At 40.3% G+C, this 20,417-nt stretch overlaps 1 protein-coding gene across 6 annotated transcripts in view; it reads left to right on the top strand.

Annotated features, from left to right (window-relative positions):
* Positions 1 to 20,417, top strand: part of Tmcc1 (transmembrane and coiled-coil domain family 1) — a 146,358-nt gene that overhangs the window by 90,321 nt on the left and 35,620 nt on the right. Inside the window, exon 1 of one of the 6 annotated variants that reach the window (XM_051155140.1) lies at positions 7,599 to 7,687. The exons of 2 other annotated variants lie outside the window; for them this stretch is intronic. In XM_051155140.1, coding sequence (XP_051011097.1) covers positions 7,634 to 7,687 — 54 coding nt within the window. In that variant the 5' untranslated portion in view covers positions 7,599 to 7,633. Of the gene's footprint in view, positions 1 to 7,598; positions 7,722 to 19,234; positions 20,044 to 20,417 lie in introns of those variants that run through there. 3 more of the 6 variants (XM_051155144.1, XM_051155141.1, XM_051155143.1) reach the window with 3 other exon arrangements.

The following is a 20,417-nucleotide window of genomic DNA, read 5'->3' as shown; positions in this document are numbered from 1 at the left end:
CCATATATTTGTCATGTATTTTCTTAACTAATTTGATTTATCGCCTAAGGATAATGGTAGTAATGATTCTGTTGTTCCATCACTTCAATTTCTATTAAAATAGTGATCATGACAGTTTAGGGGACCAGACATTTAATTTTGGTTTTAGCCTTACTGCACTTAGTCTTTTCTTAAAGTAGACAGATATTTTTTGCAAAGGCCATACAGGATCCAAGAACCCGCGTTATAATGTGCTTTCTGTGGCGTGAGACTTCATGGATGGAGATTTAGAATTAAAATCTGTACTGTAGGGAGATTTTGATGATATTTCAGGTCTTGTACCAACAAACCTAGCCCATCGTGGGTGGGGCCATCCCAGGCCTGGTGGTCCTGGGTTCTATAAGAAAGCAGGCTGAGCAAGTCATGAGGAGCAAGCCAGTTCCCACATCAATCACTAATTAAGAAAATGCCACACAATGAAATAATACTCAGCTATTAAAAGCAAGGAAATCTTGAAATTCGCAGGCAAATGGATGGCACTAGAAATGATCATCCTGAGTGAGGTAACCCAGACCCAGAAAGACACACATGGTATATACTCATTTATAAGTGGATATTAGCCCAGCATAGATGTCCTCTGAGAGACTCTACCCAGTGGGTAATCTGCACAGATCCTGGAACTTGCTGCTGGACTCCTGATGGAGAGATTAGAATGATATGGAAGAGTTGGGGGATGGAAGGACCCAGAGGGTTCAGGAACCCCACAAAGAGACCATCAGGGCTGGCAGATCTGGACCCAGGGGCCCTGCACAAACTGTTGCACCATCCAAGGACAATGCATGCAGTGATCCTAGAGCCCCTGTTCAGATATAGCCAATGGATAACTCATTCCCTAAGGTTGTGGGGAATGTGGGGACTACCTCTGACATGAACTCTGGTGCCCCTGATTTTATCACTTACCCCTTGGTTGGGGGGACTGGCAGCACACAGGGGAAGGGGAAGCAGGCTATCAGGATGAGACCTGATGGGCTGTGGCCATATGGTGGGGAGGAGATCCCCTCTGTCAGAAGGCTAGGGGAGGAGAGTAGGGCAAAAGAGGGAGGGAGGGTGAGAATGGGAAGATACAAGCAAGGGGATAGCATTCAGGATATAATCTGAATAAATTATAATAAATTAATTTTTTTTTAAAAAGAAAGAAAATGCCTTACAGACTTGTCTACAGCCAGATCTTTAGGCATTTTCTTAATTGAGGTTCTTTCCTCTCAGAAAGTTTTAATTTATGTCACATAAACATAAAATACACAGCCTTAGAAGATCTGTTTAATTACCAAGGATAATGTGGGTTCCCCTTTAATGACACAGAAAATAGAAGTTCCATTTTGGCCAGGTATGGTGGCTCATGCCTTTGGGAATCTGAGACATATGTTATATGCTGGGAGTTGGAGTTTGGTAGCTAAGGTCACAGAGTTTCTTTTCAAAGGAAAAAGAGATGAGCATATGTTACAGTAGTGATGTAAAGGTGCATGGTTCTGAAATTTTCCTGAAAACCATGGAAGTATGCTTTTTAAATGGGTGGATTATCTAGTGTATTAATTCCATCTCAATAATAGTGTTTACAATAGAATTTGCCATAAGATTGGCTTAAGTTGTAAATGTATGTGTAGTTTTTCAACAGAATCATCAGTTTTTACTATGCATGTTAGCACAAATCTTCAGAAATGCTCTAAACCTGTACTAGAAAGACTATACAAAGAAAGAAGTTTCTCAACCTTCCTAATGCTGTGATCCTTAATACAGTTTCTCATATTGTGATGACTGTCAACCATAAAACTTTTCACTGGTACTTCATAATTGCAGTTTTGTTATTGTTATGAATCATAGTGAGGATATCTGTCTGATATGTGACCACCAGGTTGAGAACCACTGATCTAGATCCTCCCGTCTTGGCTTCCCAAGTGCTGGGATAAGATTACGGGCATGTGTAATCATGCTCGGTATCTCCAAATTTACAGAAAGAAGTAAGTGTTCAAACACAAGGAGGATTGTAGAACTACAAATAGCCATAACCAGAGAAAAAACTCTCCACAACATATTATAGCCAGAGTGTCAAAAATAAAAAGCAAGAGAAAAACAACTCACTCACATACAATGGCAGAAATATAAGAATTACCCCAGACTTATTATCAGCAACTTTGAAAGCATGGAATGAAATATTTCAAGCTCTGAACATTAAAAAACAAAACTGTAAACTAAGAATACTATACTAAAAAACTGTTTTTCGGTTTATGGAGAAATTAAGGCATTTCAAGACAAACACAAATTAACGATTTATGTCAAGCAAGCCAACATAGTAAAAAACTTAAAGAAATACTTTACAGGAAAGAACAAAGATAGTCTTCATGTGAATACATGGAAGTATCTATCTCATGAAAACAACAAATAAACTAGTCTCAGGAAAGAGACTAGTACCACACAGCAGCTCATCTGATCCTCAAAACTAATACTGGAGTAGAAAAAAAAAACAAAAACAAAAACCAGTAATCTAACAACATAGCATATTACCTAACAAATTTATAGAAAATAGCAAAGTCCCTTCTATACTAATCTTAAATATAAATATGAATGGCCTCAACTCAGCACTAAAATGATACAGGCTAATAGACTTGATTAAAAACAAGAACCAACCGTATGCTGTCTCCAAGAAACACACTTAGCAACGATGCCCAAAAATGTAATATTAACAAACGGAAACGATAATAAGCAACCATAGCTATCCTATCAAAATAAATTTTAAAATTAATTAGAAGAGATTAATGGGGACACTGCATATTAATAAAAGGAATAATTCATCAAGAAGATATAATAATAAGCCAGGCAGTGGTGGTACACACCTTTAGTCCCAGCACTCAGGAGGTAGATGCAGGCAGATTTCTGAGTTGAAGGCATTCATGGTCTACAGAATGAGTTCCAGGACAGCCAAGGCTACACAGAGAAACCCTGCCTGTCTTGAAAACCCAGAGGAGGAGGAAGAGAAGGAAAAAGAATGGCTGTTAGGTTTGGGGAGCTTAAGAAATCTCGTGTAGGGATGTAGTTAATACATCAGTAACAATTGTGCACTAGTGAATATGGGTATACTAGTGTAATGAGTAATAGGTTTAACCCAGATCCAAGTAAGAGGGAAAGAGGTGGGATCATACAACTCATGCAAAGAGTAACTGTGCATTCTGCTATTGGAGTGACTGTTCCTACCCCAGTGGGAACTAGAGAACTGGGCTAGTTTTACTACTGATATCTAGGTAGCAGGATTGCTGGGTTTAGAAGCCAAGTTTAAGGAGATTCTTGCATAGTGTAAACATTCACTTCTATCTAAATTTTGTGAAACTTCCAGATTATCCATAATTTAAATAGTGTACATCTTCCTCACATGTGTAAAAACAGGTAAGCTTCTGACACAGAGGGTGCTGAGGCTCTCAGCTTGACATCTTAGAACTCAACATGAATGTTGGGAATAGAAAAGATAACACCATTTTAGAGTTGTTCTTTTAGTTATGTGAAACTTTTAAATAATTATATTTATTTCTATAGGTTCTTAAAAATGGACTGTCTGATTCAAAGATATATAGATTTTGAGACAACTGATACATTATTTGATTTAAAGGATAAAAACTATGCCAGTGACACATCAAAGAAACTATTCCTCGTGCAGGCCAGTGAAACTGTACAGAAAAGAATATATTTTGTATAAAAATTCATGATAATGTGGTGTTTATGTCCTGCTGAAAGAGTACTGCTGACAGAAATGAACTTACCATTTAAATATCTGCTGGTTGTATTAAAACAAAACCCAGTGGGTCCTCAGAATATTGGAATTTTTACAGGAAAGAATGTATTAGTCCATGGCAGGATTCATTCTGTCTGTACAACTGGGCTTCTGTCGGTGTGTGCATTTGTTTTTCTAGAACATCCATTTTCCTAAAGACAAAGTGTTTCTGATATATATAAAGGGATATATCATAGATTCATGCTCCATATCAGGCATTCTCTTTCCCAATTATCCTATATGCCACTTCAGAATCAAACTTGCATAACAATAAGGTCGATGTAGTAGTGAACACCTTTAATCCAAGCACTCTGGAGGCAAAAACAAGGAGATCTCTGGGTTTGAGGCAAGCCTGGTCTACATAGAGAGTTATAGGTTAAAATTAAGTCGTGACAAATTGAGTTCAGATTTTTGTTTTGTTTGTTTATTTGTTTGGTTGGTTTGTTTTGGGGTTTTGGTTTTTCGAGACAGAGTTTCTCTGTGTAGCTTTAGCTAACCTGGACTTGCTTTGTAGACCAGGCTGGCCTTGAACTTGAGCTGAGATTCGAATGGCTTACTTTTATATTAAAACATCTTACTGCACATGGGGTGCACGCCTGTAATCCCAGCACTCAGGAGGCAAAGGCAGACAGATCACTGTGAGTTCAAGGCCAGCCTGGTCTACAGAGCGAGTCTGAGACAGCCAAGGCTACCCAGGGAAACCGTGTCTCAAAAAAAAAAAGAAAAACAACAACAAAAGGCATCTATATTTTCATTTCTGAAGTAATGAAGATGCATTTTTAAATTTTGCCTTAAAATGATTGCATAGATGTAACTCTGTGTATATATAGTTCCAGCATTTAGTCTCCCCCCTTTATTCCCTCGCAGTAATAGAAGGTTTGAAGCCTAGCAGAGGTAAGTTCCTGATAGGAGTGTGATTACCAAAAAATTTTTATTCTTAAATGGTTTAAGGAAACATGCTTTATGTTCAGATTCCTTCCTTGTATACTTTGAATAAGTTGGCTGTGTTTTTGTTTGGAGTTTGGTGTTGTAGGGTTTGGTTTTGGTTCTATTTCTATTTAGAATAATTTAAGACGTTTTCTAAAAGGTTTTTTTTTTTTATTCTTATATGTATGACTGTGCAGAAAAAAATACATTTTCTATAAAAATTTATGATAATACATTATTTATATCCTGTTAAAAGAGTACTCTGTTGTCAGAGTTCTCAATATTCTCTAATTTAAAGGGGATGTGTTGCTCATGGTGTGTGTACCCGGTACCCATAGAGGCTGAATGGTGGCATTGGATCCCTGGAGCTGGAGTTACAGGTGGTTGTGAGACACCTGACATGAGTGAGCTGAACTTAGGTTCTTTGTAAAAGCACTGTGCACTAACTGCTGAGCCATCTCTCCAGCCCTTAGAATAATGTCTGATAAGTATTTCTAAGTTTTTTGTTTCCTTAGTTGACAAGAACATTAGGTTATTTGAAAAATACAAATTAAATAAACAGCAATTATCTAACGTTGGGTACATTGTAAATATTCAGCAAATGATAACCACTATGGCTAGTGAAACAGGACATGCACAGAGTTTATTTATTTCCTGATTGGCACTTTAAAAAAAACTCCAACTTCCTGTGTAAGAAGCAAAAATGAATGGCAGTACACCATCGAGGGGACATAATAGCTTAGCCATTTACATCAGTATTGTCTTGAGATGTGGGGTTCCTGGAGTACGGCTTAAGTTCTATTCCCAGACTTTTATTCTAAATCCCCTCCCAAACACTTGCACACCCTTCTTCCAGGAAGGAAGTATATTCTTGTGTGTTGAAGGACTAAGTGTGAACAGGGGCATTGTACTCAGATACATCGGAGGTGAGAGTGCTGGGGATGGGACTGTGAAACTGGGCAGCATGGTAATGGGTCAAGGTCCAGAACCAACGAAGAGGCGGCTTCTCAGATAAAGACTGGTTGCCAGCCAGGCGGTGGTGCTGCACACATTTAATCCCTGCACTTGGGAGGCAGAGGCAGGTAGATATCTGTGAGCTCAAGGTCAGCCTGGTCTACAGGGCTAGTTCTAGGATAGCCAAGGCTACACAGAGAAACCCCATCTCAAAAAACCAAACCAGAAAAGAAGGGAGGGGGTCCTGGTTGCCTGTGGTAATATAGCTTAAAAATGAAGGGCTATGTCTATAAATAAATGAACCAGATATTATGTATGTGCCCATTAGAAGGCTGTCAGGTGTTGCTAAGCTTTCTAAAGAAACATGTTATAAGACAATCCTAGAAGCTGAAGGAAGACCTGCTTTCTAAATCCTTTTTATAAAAATCAAATATGGTAAGTATATAAGACAACCTCTGAATAGGCCCGTTGTAGACAGAAATTCCTTCAAGTGAATGTTGGAAGTTTAAAGTTTAAAGAACAGATAAGGACCTAGATCTGTACACTATCAGGTTATGTCTGATAAGGCTGACCTACAGTTCCAGTTATGGGCTGTGATAGCCAAAGCAAAAGGTTTCTTAAGGACTTCTCTTGGACAGACCCAGGTCTGTCTGTCTTGAGTTTATACATAAATGTGTACGTATGTGCATTTGTTTCTGGAGCAAGCATGGGTTGAGATTTTTTAAATTATTATTACCTTTACAATGTATAGTCCAAAAATAAAAAGTTAAAACATTTTTTTTTTTAGGGAAAGTAGGTAACTAAGGGAACTTGGAGTTTATTTTTAGAAATCTTTATAGTCTGTATTAATGGGGCATTAAATAAAGACGTTTAATCTTCAATTATATGGGGAATTAGCATATGCCTTAAAATTGTACTGATCTATTGATATATTTTATTCTCATAGCAGTGATTCAGAGTAAATATGATCCCTTTGTACTGATGAAGAAACTGAAACTCAAATTAAAAAGCTGGCCTAAGGTCACAAAACTAACAGTAGCCCTGAAAGGCAGCAGTTGTTTCTGCTCCAGTTTGCTCCAGCCCAGCGCCTGCTCTGCTGTAGGCCTGTGTAGGGTACTGGTGAGATAATGTTGACCACATGAACCTCGCTCCCAACACTGGAAAAGAATGCAAAGGGATCGAGTATAGAGAACTAAAAAACTAAGGCAAGTGAGATGGTTCCCTGAGTAAAGCTGTTTGCCACCAAGTGACACCCTGAGCTTGATTCCTGGAACCCAAGAACTGGAAGGAAAAAAACAGATTCCCACAAATTGTCCTCTGCCTTCCACACATGCAGTGCTTCCACATGCATGCACATGTTCACACACACTAAATAAATATTAGAATTAAACTAGTGTGACTTCCTCTAATTCTAAAAACAATAGGTAATTATTTCTACATTATCAATATTGGCCATTTTCTCAATTCTCCCAGTTTCTTTATGGGAAAGCACTTCTTATACAAGTGCACAAGGGAAGTGGTGTAAATATGACTTGGCCACTGTCAAGGTCACTAACAAAAACTAGAGTTTTAGACCAGGATTACTAATATATGTTGCACGAGAGTTTACATATTTTCAAAAATGAAAACAGTTTTAAGGCTACTGTGTATTTATTAAGTCTTCTCCAGGGCACTTCTTCTTTTTCTTCTTCTCAGCTAAGGCAGGGATGTGGGTGGAGGGTTAAAACCCTGAGGATCCAGAGTGTCTGGCAACATTACACTAGAGACTGTACACTGCAGCTGTAGACATGAACATTTCCCATCGGCATTTGCTCTGAGCACAACCGTTCTTTAGCTAAGCTAGAGAAGTCAGAGCTGCTTTTAGCAGAGGTTGAGCTTCAGGACTGTTTTAAGAAGCTGCCCCCATGGTCTCCTCCTGACTATGCACTTGAAAGAGAGACTGCTGAGTGGGTGATGGACATGACAACGAGGTGCTTTGTAATCTCCTCCTACAAGCCAAAGAGAAGAGTGAGTTTCCATACATGAATACATGTGGAAAGCTGTAAGCATATGTTCTTGTGTTGTTTTTCTGGGTTTTGTGCTCCTAAGTCAGAGAATCCTACTAAATTCCAGTGACACATGGAATCTTGAAATGTAGTTCATGCCAATCAACACACAACAATGTACTGTTTTCTGAGAAATGGTATTCTCTCTGTTACATCATAAAGATAAAGATGTTTCTCTTTCTGAAATGTGAATGTTGCTTTCTGTGGAGTAAGAATGAATATTTTTGAGGTGCTCTAAAAAAGTAGCAAAATTACAATCATTAAAGGTACAAATGGGCTTTATATAATGAAAAACCTAGGTTTTCAATTCCTTTTTTGCCTCTTGTTATCTGTTACCCTGAGCACATTTCCTATCCCAAAAGCTTTATCTTTGAGTTGAGGATTATAGTGATGGTCATGACCTTGGCCTGTAGAAGGATTGTGTTGACTGTGTACAAAGCCCCAGGGTAGAATCCAGGGACTCACATGTAGCTACACCCCCACCCCATAAAACTCTGCGTAGAGGGTGCACATTCACTTCTATTTTCTATAGAAAATTGTGGAGATAAATGTGTTCTCTCAACTTAAAAATACTTGATGTTCTAAAAACTCTATAACAAGCCGTCTTCCTTGTCACTGGTCTTCATGTGTTCCCTTGAATTACAAGAAAAGCTGTTGGACCTACAGGGTGAAGCTGTAGGGCTCATGTGTCTTATGACACTTAAGCATTCATTTTGCATGTAATTGGTACCTGGAATAGTATTAGTGAAAATGAATCTAAGTGTGTAAAAACTTGGATTTTTGTTTTGGGGTTTGTTGTTGTTGTTTTTATTTTTGTTAGGTTAATTTTTAGTTTCTTAAGATAAGATCTTGTGTAACCAGGCTGGCCCCACTCTGTGTAACTGGAGTTCTCCTTGAATCCATGATCATTTTTGCCTCTGTGTTCTGAGTACTGGAATTACAGGTTTGTGCTACCAAACCCAGAAAACTTGAATAATCTCTCAATCTATTTCTCTCTCTCTCTCTCTCTCTCTCTCTCTCTCTCTCTCTCTCTCTCTCTCTCTCTCTCTCTCTCTCTCTCTCTTTCTCTCTCTGTTGTTTAATTTTATGTACATTGGTGCTTTACCTGAATGTATGTCTGAACGAGGGTGTTAGATCCCTGAAACAGGACTACAGACAGTTGTGAGCTGCCATGTCGGTACTGGGAACTGAAACCCGGGTCCTCTGGAAGAGCAGCCAGTGCTCTTAACCACTAAGCCATCTCTCCAAAATCGAAAGAAAAGCTTTGGATTTCATATGGCAGGAAAGCTTTTTTTGTTTTGTTTTGTTTTGTTTTGTTTACCTCAAATTAGTAGCTAGATAACAAAGAAACTATGAGTGCTATGGTCTTCTTGGAAATATGAAGTGAACCCTAAAAAATGCCTCTCAACCATGTTTAATTAACTTTGTTTTTAAAGATATGAATCAAGATTTTCTTTAAATGTGGTGCTGGGAATCAAACATGTGCTAGGTAAGTGCTGTACCTCTGAGTTGCCTTCCAAGAGAGAGAGACAGACAGACAGACAGACAGAGAAAGAGAAGAGTATTTTATAGACAGAGTAAGCAATTTTATATGCTTTATGTCCTTGATCTGCCACATATATTGAAGAGGTAAACTATTTTTAAGGTTGATTTTTTTTTTTTTTTTTTTTTTTGGTATGTATGTATAACTGTAGGGGCAGGGCAATGTGCATGTTGGAATGCAGGAGCAAATAAATCAGGACAGGAGGGAGAGCGAGTCAGGTCGCCTGTAACTAGAGTTACAGGCAGTTGTGAGCCATCAGGCATGGGTGGTGGGACCCAAACTCAGATCCTTTCAAAGGGCAATGTGTATTCTTAATTGCTGAACCATCTCTTCAGCCCCAAGAGGTGAACCTTTATGAGAGACTCAGTTCCTATCAAGAGTACCTGCCCAACATAGATTCTTTTGAGAGACTCCACCCAGCAGGGGATTGGGACAGATGCTGGAACTTGCTGCTGGACTCCTGTTGGAGAGATAAGAGTGGTGTGGAAGACTGGGGGGATGGAAGGACCCAGAGGGTTCAGGAGCCCCACAAGGAGACCATCAGGGCTGGCAGATCTGGACCCAGGGGCCCTACACAAACCATCCAAGGACAATGCATGCAGTGATCATAGAGCCCCTGTTCAGATCTAGCTAATGGATAACTCATTCCCTAAGGTTATGGGGAGAGCTGGGACTGCCTCTAACATGAACTCTGATACCCCAATTTAATCACTTCCTCTTGGTGGGGATGCCCAGTGGGCACATAGAGGAAGGGGAAGTAAGCTATCAGGATGAGACCTGATAGGCTGTGGTCATATGGTGGGGGAGGAAGTCTCCTTTTATCAGAGGTCTAGGGGAGGGGAATAGGTTGGAAGTAGGGGAGGGTGGGAATGGGAAGATACAAGCAGGGGATAACAATCAGGATGCAATCTGAATAAATTATAAGAAATTAAAATTTTACAAAAGAGAGAGAGAGTACCTGACATGGAGTAGGTAGCACATACCTTTAAACCCAGAAGAGGTGAGCTATAGGCCAGCATGGCCTTGTGAGTTCCAGGCCAGCCAAGGCTAGATAGTGAAACCTTGTTTCAAAAATAAACAAAAATGGAAAAGAGAAGAAGAGAAGAATTTCCACAAAGGGCACTCAGATACTTCCTAAGGGCTGTGGCATGTGGCAGTTGGGCTTTGAAGGCCACAGTGGCCTTGGATGTGTAGAGGCAGAAAGGTACCATGTGAAAGTTACAGTGGCCAAATAATGCAGTTGTGTTGAACTGTTGTCACTGTGTGGTTCTGAAAACATGAAACAGAAATGAAAGTAGCGGAGCAGTTATCCCTCTGTTAGTGTATACAAGGTATATTCCCTGGGGAATTCATTAATCAGCTGAGGTAGGCTACAGTTGTCGAGTATCAAAGGCAGTTAAATAATATGTTAAAGTTAAGCAAGTAATTCACTCTCTCTAAGCCTTAATTTTTTTTTCATCTTCAAAAATGAAGCCAGTAAATGTAGATGTGGGGTGGCATATGCCTGCTGGAATCCTAGCATCCAGGAGACTGAGATAGGAGGGCAGAAAGTTCAAAGCCAGCTTGGCCTACTGGGAGCTCAGCATGTAAGTGGTCACAATTCTTTTGGTGGTTATGGTAAGAATAGTACTTGTTTTTAATTTAAGTCAACACGCAGGTTTCATTATAGCATTTTCATATGTATGTTATTATGCCTGATTTTTCTTCATCGTTTTCCCTATAACCTTCTCCACGTCCTCTGTCCCGCTCTTGTTAGTCCCCTTTCTCCTACAAGGTAGTCTCCCTTCTGATGTCATGTCACATATATCTTACCCTTTTATTTCCCTCCACCCTTGTGATCTCTTCCTCCCCTCTAATGATCCCCTTCCTGTTTTCATGACTTAATGTGTATATGAGCATGCATATACACACATTTAGATACTACATATAAGAGGAAACACACAGCATTTGTCTTTCTGAACCTTGCTTATTTCACTGAACATGATGTTTTTCAGTTCCATCCAGTAGTTCTTAAAATCAGACCATCAGTAGAGTGGAAGTACAGTACTAATCCAATTCTGCCTGATCTCTTTATTGCCACCATGACTGTGGACTAGATTCTGGGAGGAATGGGATAAAAGGTCAAGAGTATTAGATATATAAGAGCTTAAGATACCATACGAAAAGTGTGGTGAATTCTAAGGTTGGTGATCTCAGAGGTGAGGTGGAATAGTGCCCTGTGTTCACAAGATCAAAGGTGTCCATTGTGATTAATCTGTAAGGCCCAGAAGAGCTGTGCTTGCAAGCACAGTCACAAAGTGCTTATCCAAGTATGCACTAGAAACTGTGTTTCTGTTAAGTCAAAGGAAGGACAGGATCAGTGAGGTGATGGAGTCACAGTGGGGAGAAGAGGTAAGTACTGGAGGCTGCGGAGTAAAGCTTGGGGATGACAGACTTGCCTTGGAAGAATGAAGAGGTCGTTTTTTAGAATTCTCATATTCACACTCTTGTTTAAATTAAACATATATTTTGCTTATATAGAAAATACCATTCTGTACTAAAAGTCAGTATCTTTCAGTCTTTCAGAGTTATTTTAATATTTGTGTCTCATTTCCTTATGATATGATACAGGACAAAGTCATTTTAATCGGCATCAGTAACATCTCACATATGCAGAATCTTGAATATAGGTGCTTAAAACTATAGACCAGTATTACACAAAATCACAGAGAGAGTCCATGAACCAGGGTGTAGTAGATATGTGCTTGCTGTTTCCTGGTAATTCCAAGACTTTCTGTGTCTACAAAATACTAATTCTCCAGCAGCTGCAGAAAGGTTCTTTTTCTCTTTTCCCTAGTCATTGTTCAGATGTTGCTTGCTTCTCAGTTTTCTGTTGTTTCTAGCTTCTTTCTTCATTTTTTGTTTTATTTACTTTTTTGTTTTTGTTTTTGTTTTTCAAGACAGGGTTTCTCTGTAGCTCTGGCTGTCCTGGACTCACTTTGTAGACCAGGCTGGCCTCGAGCTCACAGAGATCCATCTGCCTCTGATGCTGGAAGTACAGGTGTGAGCCACTGTGCCCAGCTTGTTTTCAGATTCTTTAGAGTTTTGCTTTTGTTGTTTTTGTTTGTCTGTTGCCTCATTGTAGGTCACTAGAAGTTGGTGGCAATAATAGTGTTTCATGACGTGGTCTGCAAGGCAGCAGTAGGTGGCAATATAGACTCCTGTCACTTTTTGTTTGATTTGAGTAGTTGCAATCTGTCATGGTGGGGAACTATGGCAGTGAGGAGCTGGCTCCATGGCAGTACAAGCATTTGGCAGCTGCTTGCTCATATCTCAGCTGACCAAAAAGCTAAAACAGACCTGATAATCATACTCATTAAGGCCTTTCTCAACTTTACTGTGGTTAATTCCCTAAGCATCTTTTCAGTACTTTGTAATGAAGCTGTGATCTTTGAGTACTTTAAACACTTTGTTTAAAAGTCACTTTAATCTGAAAGTAAAATTTTTCAGCATGAAATTCATCCTTTTATTGTTTTATTTGTTTTAGTGTTGGAAATCTAACCTAGGGCCTCAGTTATACTAGAAAAATGCCCTACTGCTAAGCCTAGCATTCTGTATTTTTTTTAACATAATTTAAATGCTCATGGGATACTTATGATAAACTATGTTAATGATCGTTGCACCCTGTTTCTTCTAGTAGTTGTGTTGAGAGCTAGGAGCTGGGAAACATTGTCTAGGAATATAAACTAAGCAGCCATACCAGAAAAAGAATTTTTTGTTTTGTTTTTCAAGACAGTTTCTCTGTTCTGGACTCACTTTGTAGACCACGCTGACCTGGAACTAACAGCGATCCACCTGCCTCTGCCTCTCTGCCAATTCCCCCACACCCCCGAGTGCTGGGACTTCAGATGTATACTACCACGCCTGGCGGAGAAAGAGTTCTTAAAGAAAGACTAGATCCACTTTTATTTCTTCATCTGTCCTGTGCTGTTTTCTCTTTGGCACCAAGTACAAAGATCAGGCTTTGTCACTGTGCTGCATCCATTTCTGCTGACTTGACGTGGTGGTGTAACTGCTGCTCTTTGAAGGAGTTTAGCTGTCAGAGATACTGGTGTGTCCACTGGCACAGAGAAGCCCAGGACTTTGAACTGAACTCTAATTCTGATCAACTTCCAGCTTCTACATGGAATCTTCCATGAACGAGCTAAGAGGATGGATTTGAGATAGAAGAATGGAGTAGGAAAGGTAACTGGTGCATAACTGACCTACTTCCAGCATGAGACAGTTGAGTGCTGTGAAGACCATCAGAGACCTGGCTTTGCTTTTATTCTACTCAGCGTCCCAGAAGTAGGACTGAATTTTTTTTTTTTTAAAAAAGGGCTTGGGCTGGGCTGGGGGGGGTGGGGCGGCGCATTTGATCTGGAAAGCATTAGTTGAGAGAAAACAAATAGCTGTTCATTTTGCATGTGCACATTTACATGTAAATGATTTTTTTTTCTTCTCTTTTTTTGGTTTTTCAAGACAAGGTTTTTCTGTGAAGCCCTGGCTGTCCTGGACTGGCTTTGTAGACCAGGCTGGCCTCAAACTCACAGAGATCTACCTGCTTCTACCTTCTGAGTGCTGAGGTTAAGGGTGTATGCCACCAAGCACAGCTTTAAAAAAAAAAAAATTTTTTTTTTTTTTAGATGGTCTCACTGTGTAGCCCTAGCTGACCATTAAACTCAGAGAACTCCTCCCTCTGCCTCCCACGTACTGGGATTACAGGCATGTACCACTACTGCCCAGTATGTAAATGATCTTTAATCTAAGATTCTCCTCCTATATTAGTGTTTAAGATCAAGAGATCTGAGAGCACAGAATAGTTTTCTAAATTCTTCTTTCTTTGAACACTTCTTTAACACAGCATTGGACCTGTTAGACTGTGAAGAGAAACTAAAATGTAGGGGAGGTTTTTTAGCTGTTACTACATAGTCCCTTGCTGTTTTCCCCAATTCAACCTTACGCTGACCATCTTCTGTTAAAAACCCAGATTAAACTCTGACATTTGAAACCATTATGCAAAGAGGTATATGGGCTGTCTGTCACTCAGACTGTTTCCCAATATCAAGTAAGATTACCAAAAAGCTGCAGGCCTTGGCTGGTTCCTCTATTAAGTATAAGAATCTAGCCACTGAACCCTGATTGTGCAGCAAGCCCTTGATTTTACTTTATAGACATAAATAAGAAATCATCTGTGAAGGATATCTTTCTACCTTTCATAAAATCATTATTAAAAATTTCCTTACTCATCTATGTACATATTTCTTGCTTCATTTAAGTAGCTGGTGAATTCTCTAACACCTTTTTTTGTTTGTTTTGTTTTTTGTTTTTCGAGACAGAATTTCTCTGTAGCCTTGGCTGTCCTGGACTCACTTTGTAGACCAGGCTGCCCTTGAACTCACAAAGATCCACCTGCCTCTGCCTCCCAAGTGCTGGGATTACAGGCAAACGCCACCGTGCCCAGCTCTCTAACACCTTTTTTTTTAACAGCTAATGAAAAATTATAGTGAAAGTTGGTGTTGCCAGAAAACAATCCAAAGTGCTCAGTTATAGTAACCTTAGTTTATTTCAATCTGTAGTTCAATTATCTTTCTGTTCTCCATTATTTTTTATCCTTGAATCATATTTCTTATTGAGCTTTTAAATGCACATAAACTTGTTTTGGTTTTGTTTGAAAAAAGGGTTTCTGTAGCCCAGACTGACCTCATATGTGTTGCAGTTGCCTGTGCTATCATTACACATCAGCATTATCTAAAAATCTTTTTTGGAAGTAAAATAGAATGTGAGTTAATAACTTGCCAGTTATTATAACAGATGATGTAATAGTGTGCAAAAGCTGACTCCATTCCGTAGGGTTTCTAGTCCTGGAGAGCATGAGCAGAGATGTGCTTTTGACACACAGTTTATGGAATAACTGTAAAGGCCCAACCCCCTGGCTCTGAAGGAAGAAATGCAGTCCTAAAGTTGACAGGTTTTCTCCCTTCCCCTGAAGGCTGTGAGGCATTCACCAATTGCTTCTAAGCCTTCGAAACAGTAGACTATTGTGAGTGGTCGCTGAGTCCACAAATCCCATATGAGCGATTGTACTCTTGTGTTCATTGAAACTCTAAGTTCTGTTTGGTTGTCATCACTGTTTTGTTTTTGGAGCTAGAATCTTGCTATGAAGCCCTAGCTGGTCTGAGACTTTGAAATGCTGGAATTAAAGGTATGTGCCACCATGCCTACCTACAGGATTTTTGGTTTGTTTTTTTCCGTGTGTGTGTGTGTGTGTGTGTGTGTGTGTGTGTGTGTGTGTGTGTGTGTGTGTGTGTGTGTTTTACTTTTGTTATGTTTTGTTTTTGTGGTACTAGGGATGGAATCCAAGGCCTTGTACAAACCATGCTGGGCTAACTCTCATTAGCCACATCCTCAGCTCTCACTTGTGTATTTGTAAGTATTTTGGACTGGGTAATATATAAACAACAGGAATTTCATTTCCCACAGTTTCGGAGTCCAAGATCAAGGTGCCAGCAGATTAATTTTTATTGATGGCCTGTTCTCTTTTGGATGGTGCTTTCTTGTTGTGTCCTCTGTAGAAGAGATGAGAGAGTTACAATAAGTCTTTCGTAAGGGCGCTGATCCTGTTTCTGAAAATGGTTACGTAATTGCTTGCCTGAGGCTCAATACTAAAACATGGTGTTAAATTCCAGGATGATCAGCTTTTGAGCTATAGGCACAGAGCATCACAGGTGTGTGCAAACAGTGTGTGCATACACTTGGCCAAGGTAGTGTCACAATATTGGGGTTGTCAATGTCCTTTTGCTTTGCTAGGAGTTAAACCCAGGGCCGCACATGTACCAAACAGGTGCTGAGTCATTGAGCCAGACCATGGGTGCTAGCAGCAGAACTGGCATTTAAGTTGTATGGTTTTTCCTTTTTGTAGTATAAATATTTTAAGCAGAAAAATAAAGAGAATAACATAATAAACACCTAATAACAGTGGCCAAGCTTTACATGAGATGGAGTTTACTTTTATGTTCCACTCCTCAATCTGTTCCACTTTTTTTTTTTTTTTTTTTTTTCTGGTTTTTCAAGACATGGTTTTTCTTTGTAGCCGTAACTGTCCTAGACTTGCTTTGTAGACCAGGCTGGCCTCGAACTCACAGAGATCTGCCTGCCTCTGCCTCCCCAGTGCTCAGATTAAAGGCCTGTGCCACTGCACCCTGCTCTGTTCCACTTTTTTAGAGGCAGTTTCTATTCTGAGTATGGGGACCCATCTGAACTGTCGACTTGGTTGAATTGAGAAGCACTCAGGAGATTAGTAAAATACACCTCTAGGTGTGTCTGGAGGTGTTGTTATTGGATTAAAGAAGGCAGAGTGTCACACCCTGAATGTGGCAGCACCGCCCCTAGCTGAGACCTGACTGGAGTAGAAGTGAGGGAGGGGGGAGCTCAACCATAGACATTCCTTCTGCTTCCCAGGCTCCAGGACAGAAGCTCTGCCCCCACCCCAGCATGATGTCTGACATTTCTAACTGGGAGCCAAAGTAAACCTCTTCTTCCTTAAGTTGCTTTGCCTGGGTGTTTTGTCACAGTGATGTGAAACTAGCACAGTGGCTTACACAACCATGTGTTGTTTAACAGGGATAGAGTTTAAGAAATGTGTATCAGTCTGCATGTCACAAGCCTAGGGGGTTAGCCTAGTGCCTAGGCTTGTTAGCCCTAGGCTGCTTTCCCTCCAGCAGGTGACTGAGCTGAAAGCAGTTGCAGCACAGTGTATAAACATAGAAGATATGATTAAATACCAAGTAAACTGGTTTTGTTTTTCTGTTTTCTTTTGGTTTGTTTGCTTGCTTGTTAGTTTGGATATTATGCCTGTATTGGACACTTCCCATGAGGAAGCTGGCAGGGTTGACTAGAAGCAGTTCTCAGTGACTCAGGGAATAAAGAGCCAGTAACTTTGAAGGACTATACATTTCTGTAAGGCCCTGTTCTTTTAGGATGCATGAAATATTTTCTTCACTAAATATCTAGCCATAGCTTATTGTAAGTTATTTTACTTTGTAGACTTTTTTATCCTTTGATAATGACACTTAAAACCCACATACAACCTGGGTGTGATAGCCTACTACCTTTAATCCCAGCACTTGGGAGGCAGAGGCAGGAGAATCTCTGAGTTCAGCCTGGTCTACATAGTGAGTTCCAGGTTAGCCAGTACTACATAGAGCGACTGTCTCAAAAGCAAAAAGAAAAGAGAAAGAAAGAAAAGATAAAACATTTTATAGGTGATTTAAAATATTTTCTTGGCCAGGCAAGGTGGCACATGCTTGTAATCTCTGCATTCGAGGAGGCAGAAGCAGGCCACAGTGACTGTGTTTGGTGGCAGGCAGTCACTGTCTAGAAATTACAAGATTGAGAGAAGAGTACATGATTTCCCAACTTTCTTACTAGATATGGAGGACCCCATTTGCCCAGAAAGTACTGAGAAGATTAGATTGGCAGGAGACTTAGGAAGTAAACTCCCAACTTGCCTGTGTGTGTCCGTAGGCTGTGCATGCACAGTCTGGCCCCAAATAGGCTTTGAGAAGCAAAACATGGCTCAGACCGTGGCTAGGACCCAGACTGGTAATCAGGGCTTGGTACACATGTTCAGCAGAGATGCTTAGCACTGCACAGACTTTGACACCTAGCTCATGTTGGAACACCGTCTACAGAAGGCTGGCCAGAAAATCTAAAGTGAGGACATACAGGTTGGCTCCACTAAGATAATAGTGTTTTTCTTTATGTGAACTTAGACCTCCTAGATTTTTACAAGAGTAATCTTAGTATACCTAGAATATAAAAAGTAAGGGGACATATGAAAAAATAATAAAATCATTTATTCACAGGGGTTGGGGAGAGAGCCAAAATAACACTGACATTAGTGTTACCCAGAGCACCTTAGAAACATCAAATCTCTTAACATCACCAGAGCTGCAAAACTAGGAAGGGAAGCTGGCAGCACTGAAAAGGTCAGTCAGTCCACAGTTAGATACAACACTCCTCTCTCAGTGATTCATAGAACCCAGCAGGCAGGAAGCAAGCAAAGATCCAGAAAAGCTGAGCATCTGCTCTAAACTAGATTCTGGAACATGTGAAACAACAGAATACTTACTATTATGAATGTCTGTAAAACATGCATCAAGATGGGCCCTGTCGTATCATAAAGCTAGAAGTTTTAAAAGTGATATAAAATCTGTTCTCCAACTAAAACACATTAGGGAATAATTTGACCTTAAAGTCATGGTATATCATGTCAAGGTTTGGTAGAGAACCAGACATAGTAGTGAACCTCTCCAATCCCTGTGTTTAAAGGCAGAGCCAGGTGAGTTGCTGTGAGTTGAGTTCAAGGCCAGCCTGGTTTATATAGTGAGTTCCAGGATAACCAAGGCTACATGATGAGTCCCTATCTTTAAAAAATAAAAATAAAATAAAAATTTAAATTTAAAAAGGTAGATGCAAGGCTAAGGGCTCAGTTGGCAAACTCCTTGAAGAGAACAAGCCGAAGGACCTGCGCCGGGCCCTAGCGCCCGTATAGAAAGCCTGCTACAGTGGCACGTTAGCACTCACATTGCTCAGGAGCGAGAGGCACAGATTCCTGGGGCTTGCTGCTCAGCCAGTCTGTGAGCTCCCATTTTGATGAAAGACATTCAAAGGTGGAGAACATTTGAGGAAGATGACCATTGTCACGGACCTTTGCCCTCCACATATGTATGTATGAATTCTTAGTGTCCAAAAAAAGAAATGGGCTGTCACTACAGATCCCATGACTATCAGGATTGTGAAAGGAACTGGAAGTTACTCTATGTACATAGTCACGTCAGTAAAGTGACTCACCAAAGATGAAGTAGATAACTTTTTTTTTTTGAGACAGAGTCTCATGTATACTAGGCCGATCTGAAATTCCATATAGCTAAGGATGACCTTGAATTTCTGATCCTCTTGCCACCTATCCAGTGCTGGGATTAAAGAGTTCTATGACCATGCCTATTTATACTGGACTGGGACTGAACCCAGAGTCATATGAATTCTCTACCAGCTAAGCCATAGTCTCGGCCCCACACTTACACACATTTCTGGTGAACTAAAAAGAAATAGTATACATGAAGTTGGGGAGATGTGAAAAATGAAGTTATTAGTCACACCGCAGTCCTAGTATATATTTATTACCAAAGGTATATTTTCAGAGTGTCCCACCTGCTCTGTATTAAAATGAGAGAGGTTTGGAGCTCCTCAACTAGGGCTCTGAGTCCAGAAGCAGGAGGTTCCCCAACTTCCTGTCAAATCAGAACCAGTATGTTTGTGATATCAGTCGAGAGAACCAATGGGTTCTTCAGATTCCCCACTTCCTGTTCAAAGAGAACATTTCTCATATCCTTTAGTACTGTGAGCGGCCCTTGATTGGTGTTGAAGGTATTTTTTATGTCATTGCTTAACCAGACTGGAGATGATCTCATGTGACAGCATGGAGCTCTTGTTTTGGAGTTGCCATTACTTTCTAGAACAGCCATTCTGTACAGCTGCCAACATGCCCTTGGTACTCTTGCTTCATATTGCAGTGATACTGCTTTGTCAGGGTAGAATTGAGCCTCACAGGGCTAGAGTCAGTCTGCTGACCTCATGCCACAGTACAGCATGTTCAAACCTGGGAGAAGCCCAGGGTTTGCTCGGCATAGTCCTTCTCCTCCCTCACAAGCATGGAACCGTCACTCTCCTCGGAAACCGTATGTTGTATATGTGTGTGTATCTGTCTCTTTCTATAAATCTTGTTTCTTTAGTTATACGGCTTTAAGTGGGGGGCTGGTTTCCCAGACACAGGAAACTGACTGAGCTTCTGGAACTTAGCACTTTTAAGCAGCAGAGCTCAGCCAGGGCATGTGCTATTTTAAGACAGTGAGGTTGAGATAATAGAGAATCCTGTTGTGTTTCCTAGCTGCTTGTTTCACTCCTAGTTATTTGGGCAAAAATGCAAAGGGGGTTTGTGTGGCTGTGTAAGGCATGCTTGGCTCATACTAGAGTGTTCCAACACTTGGGTATGGGGCCTGTTTCCATGCAGAATAGATGTTATCCTGAGTGTTTCAGGGTAAAAAGTTACCGGAAAATAAGCATTTCC

Source organism: Acomys russatus, chromosome 13, assembly GCF_903995435.1.
Source record: "Acomys russatus chromosome 13, mAcoRus1.1, whole genome shotgun sequence".
NCBI lineage: Eukaryota > Metazoa > Chordata > Mammalia > Rodentia > Muridae > Acomys > Acomys russatus.
The sequence above is the reverse complement of the archived record's forward strand: the minus strand, read 5'-3'. Positions and strand labels throughout refer to the sequence as shown.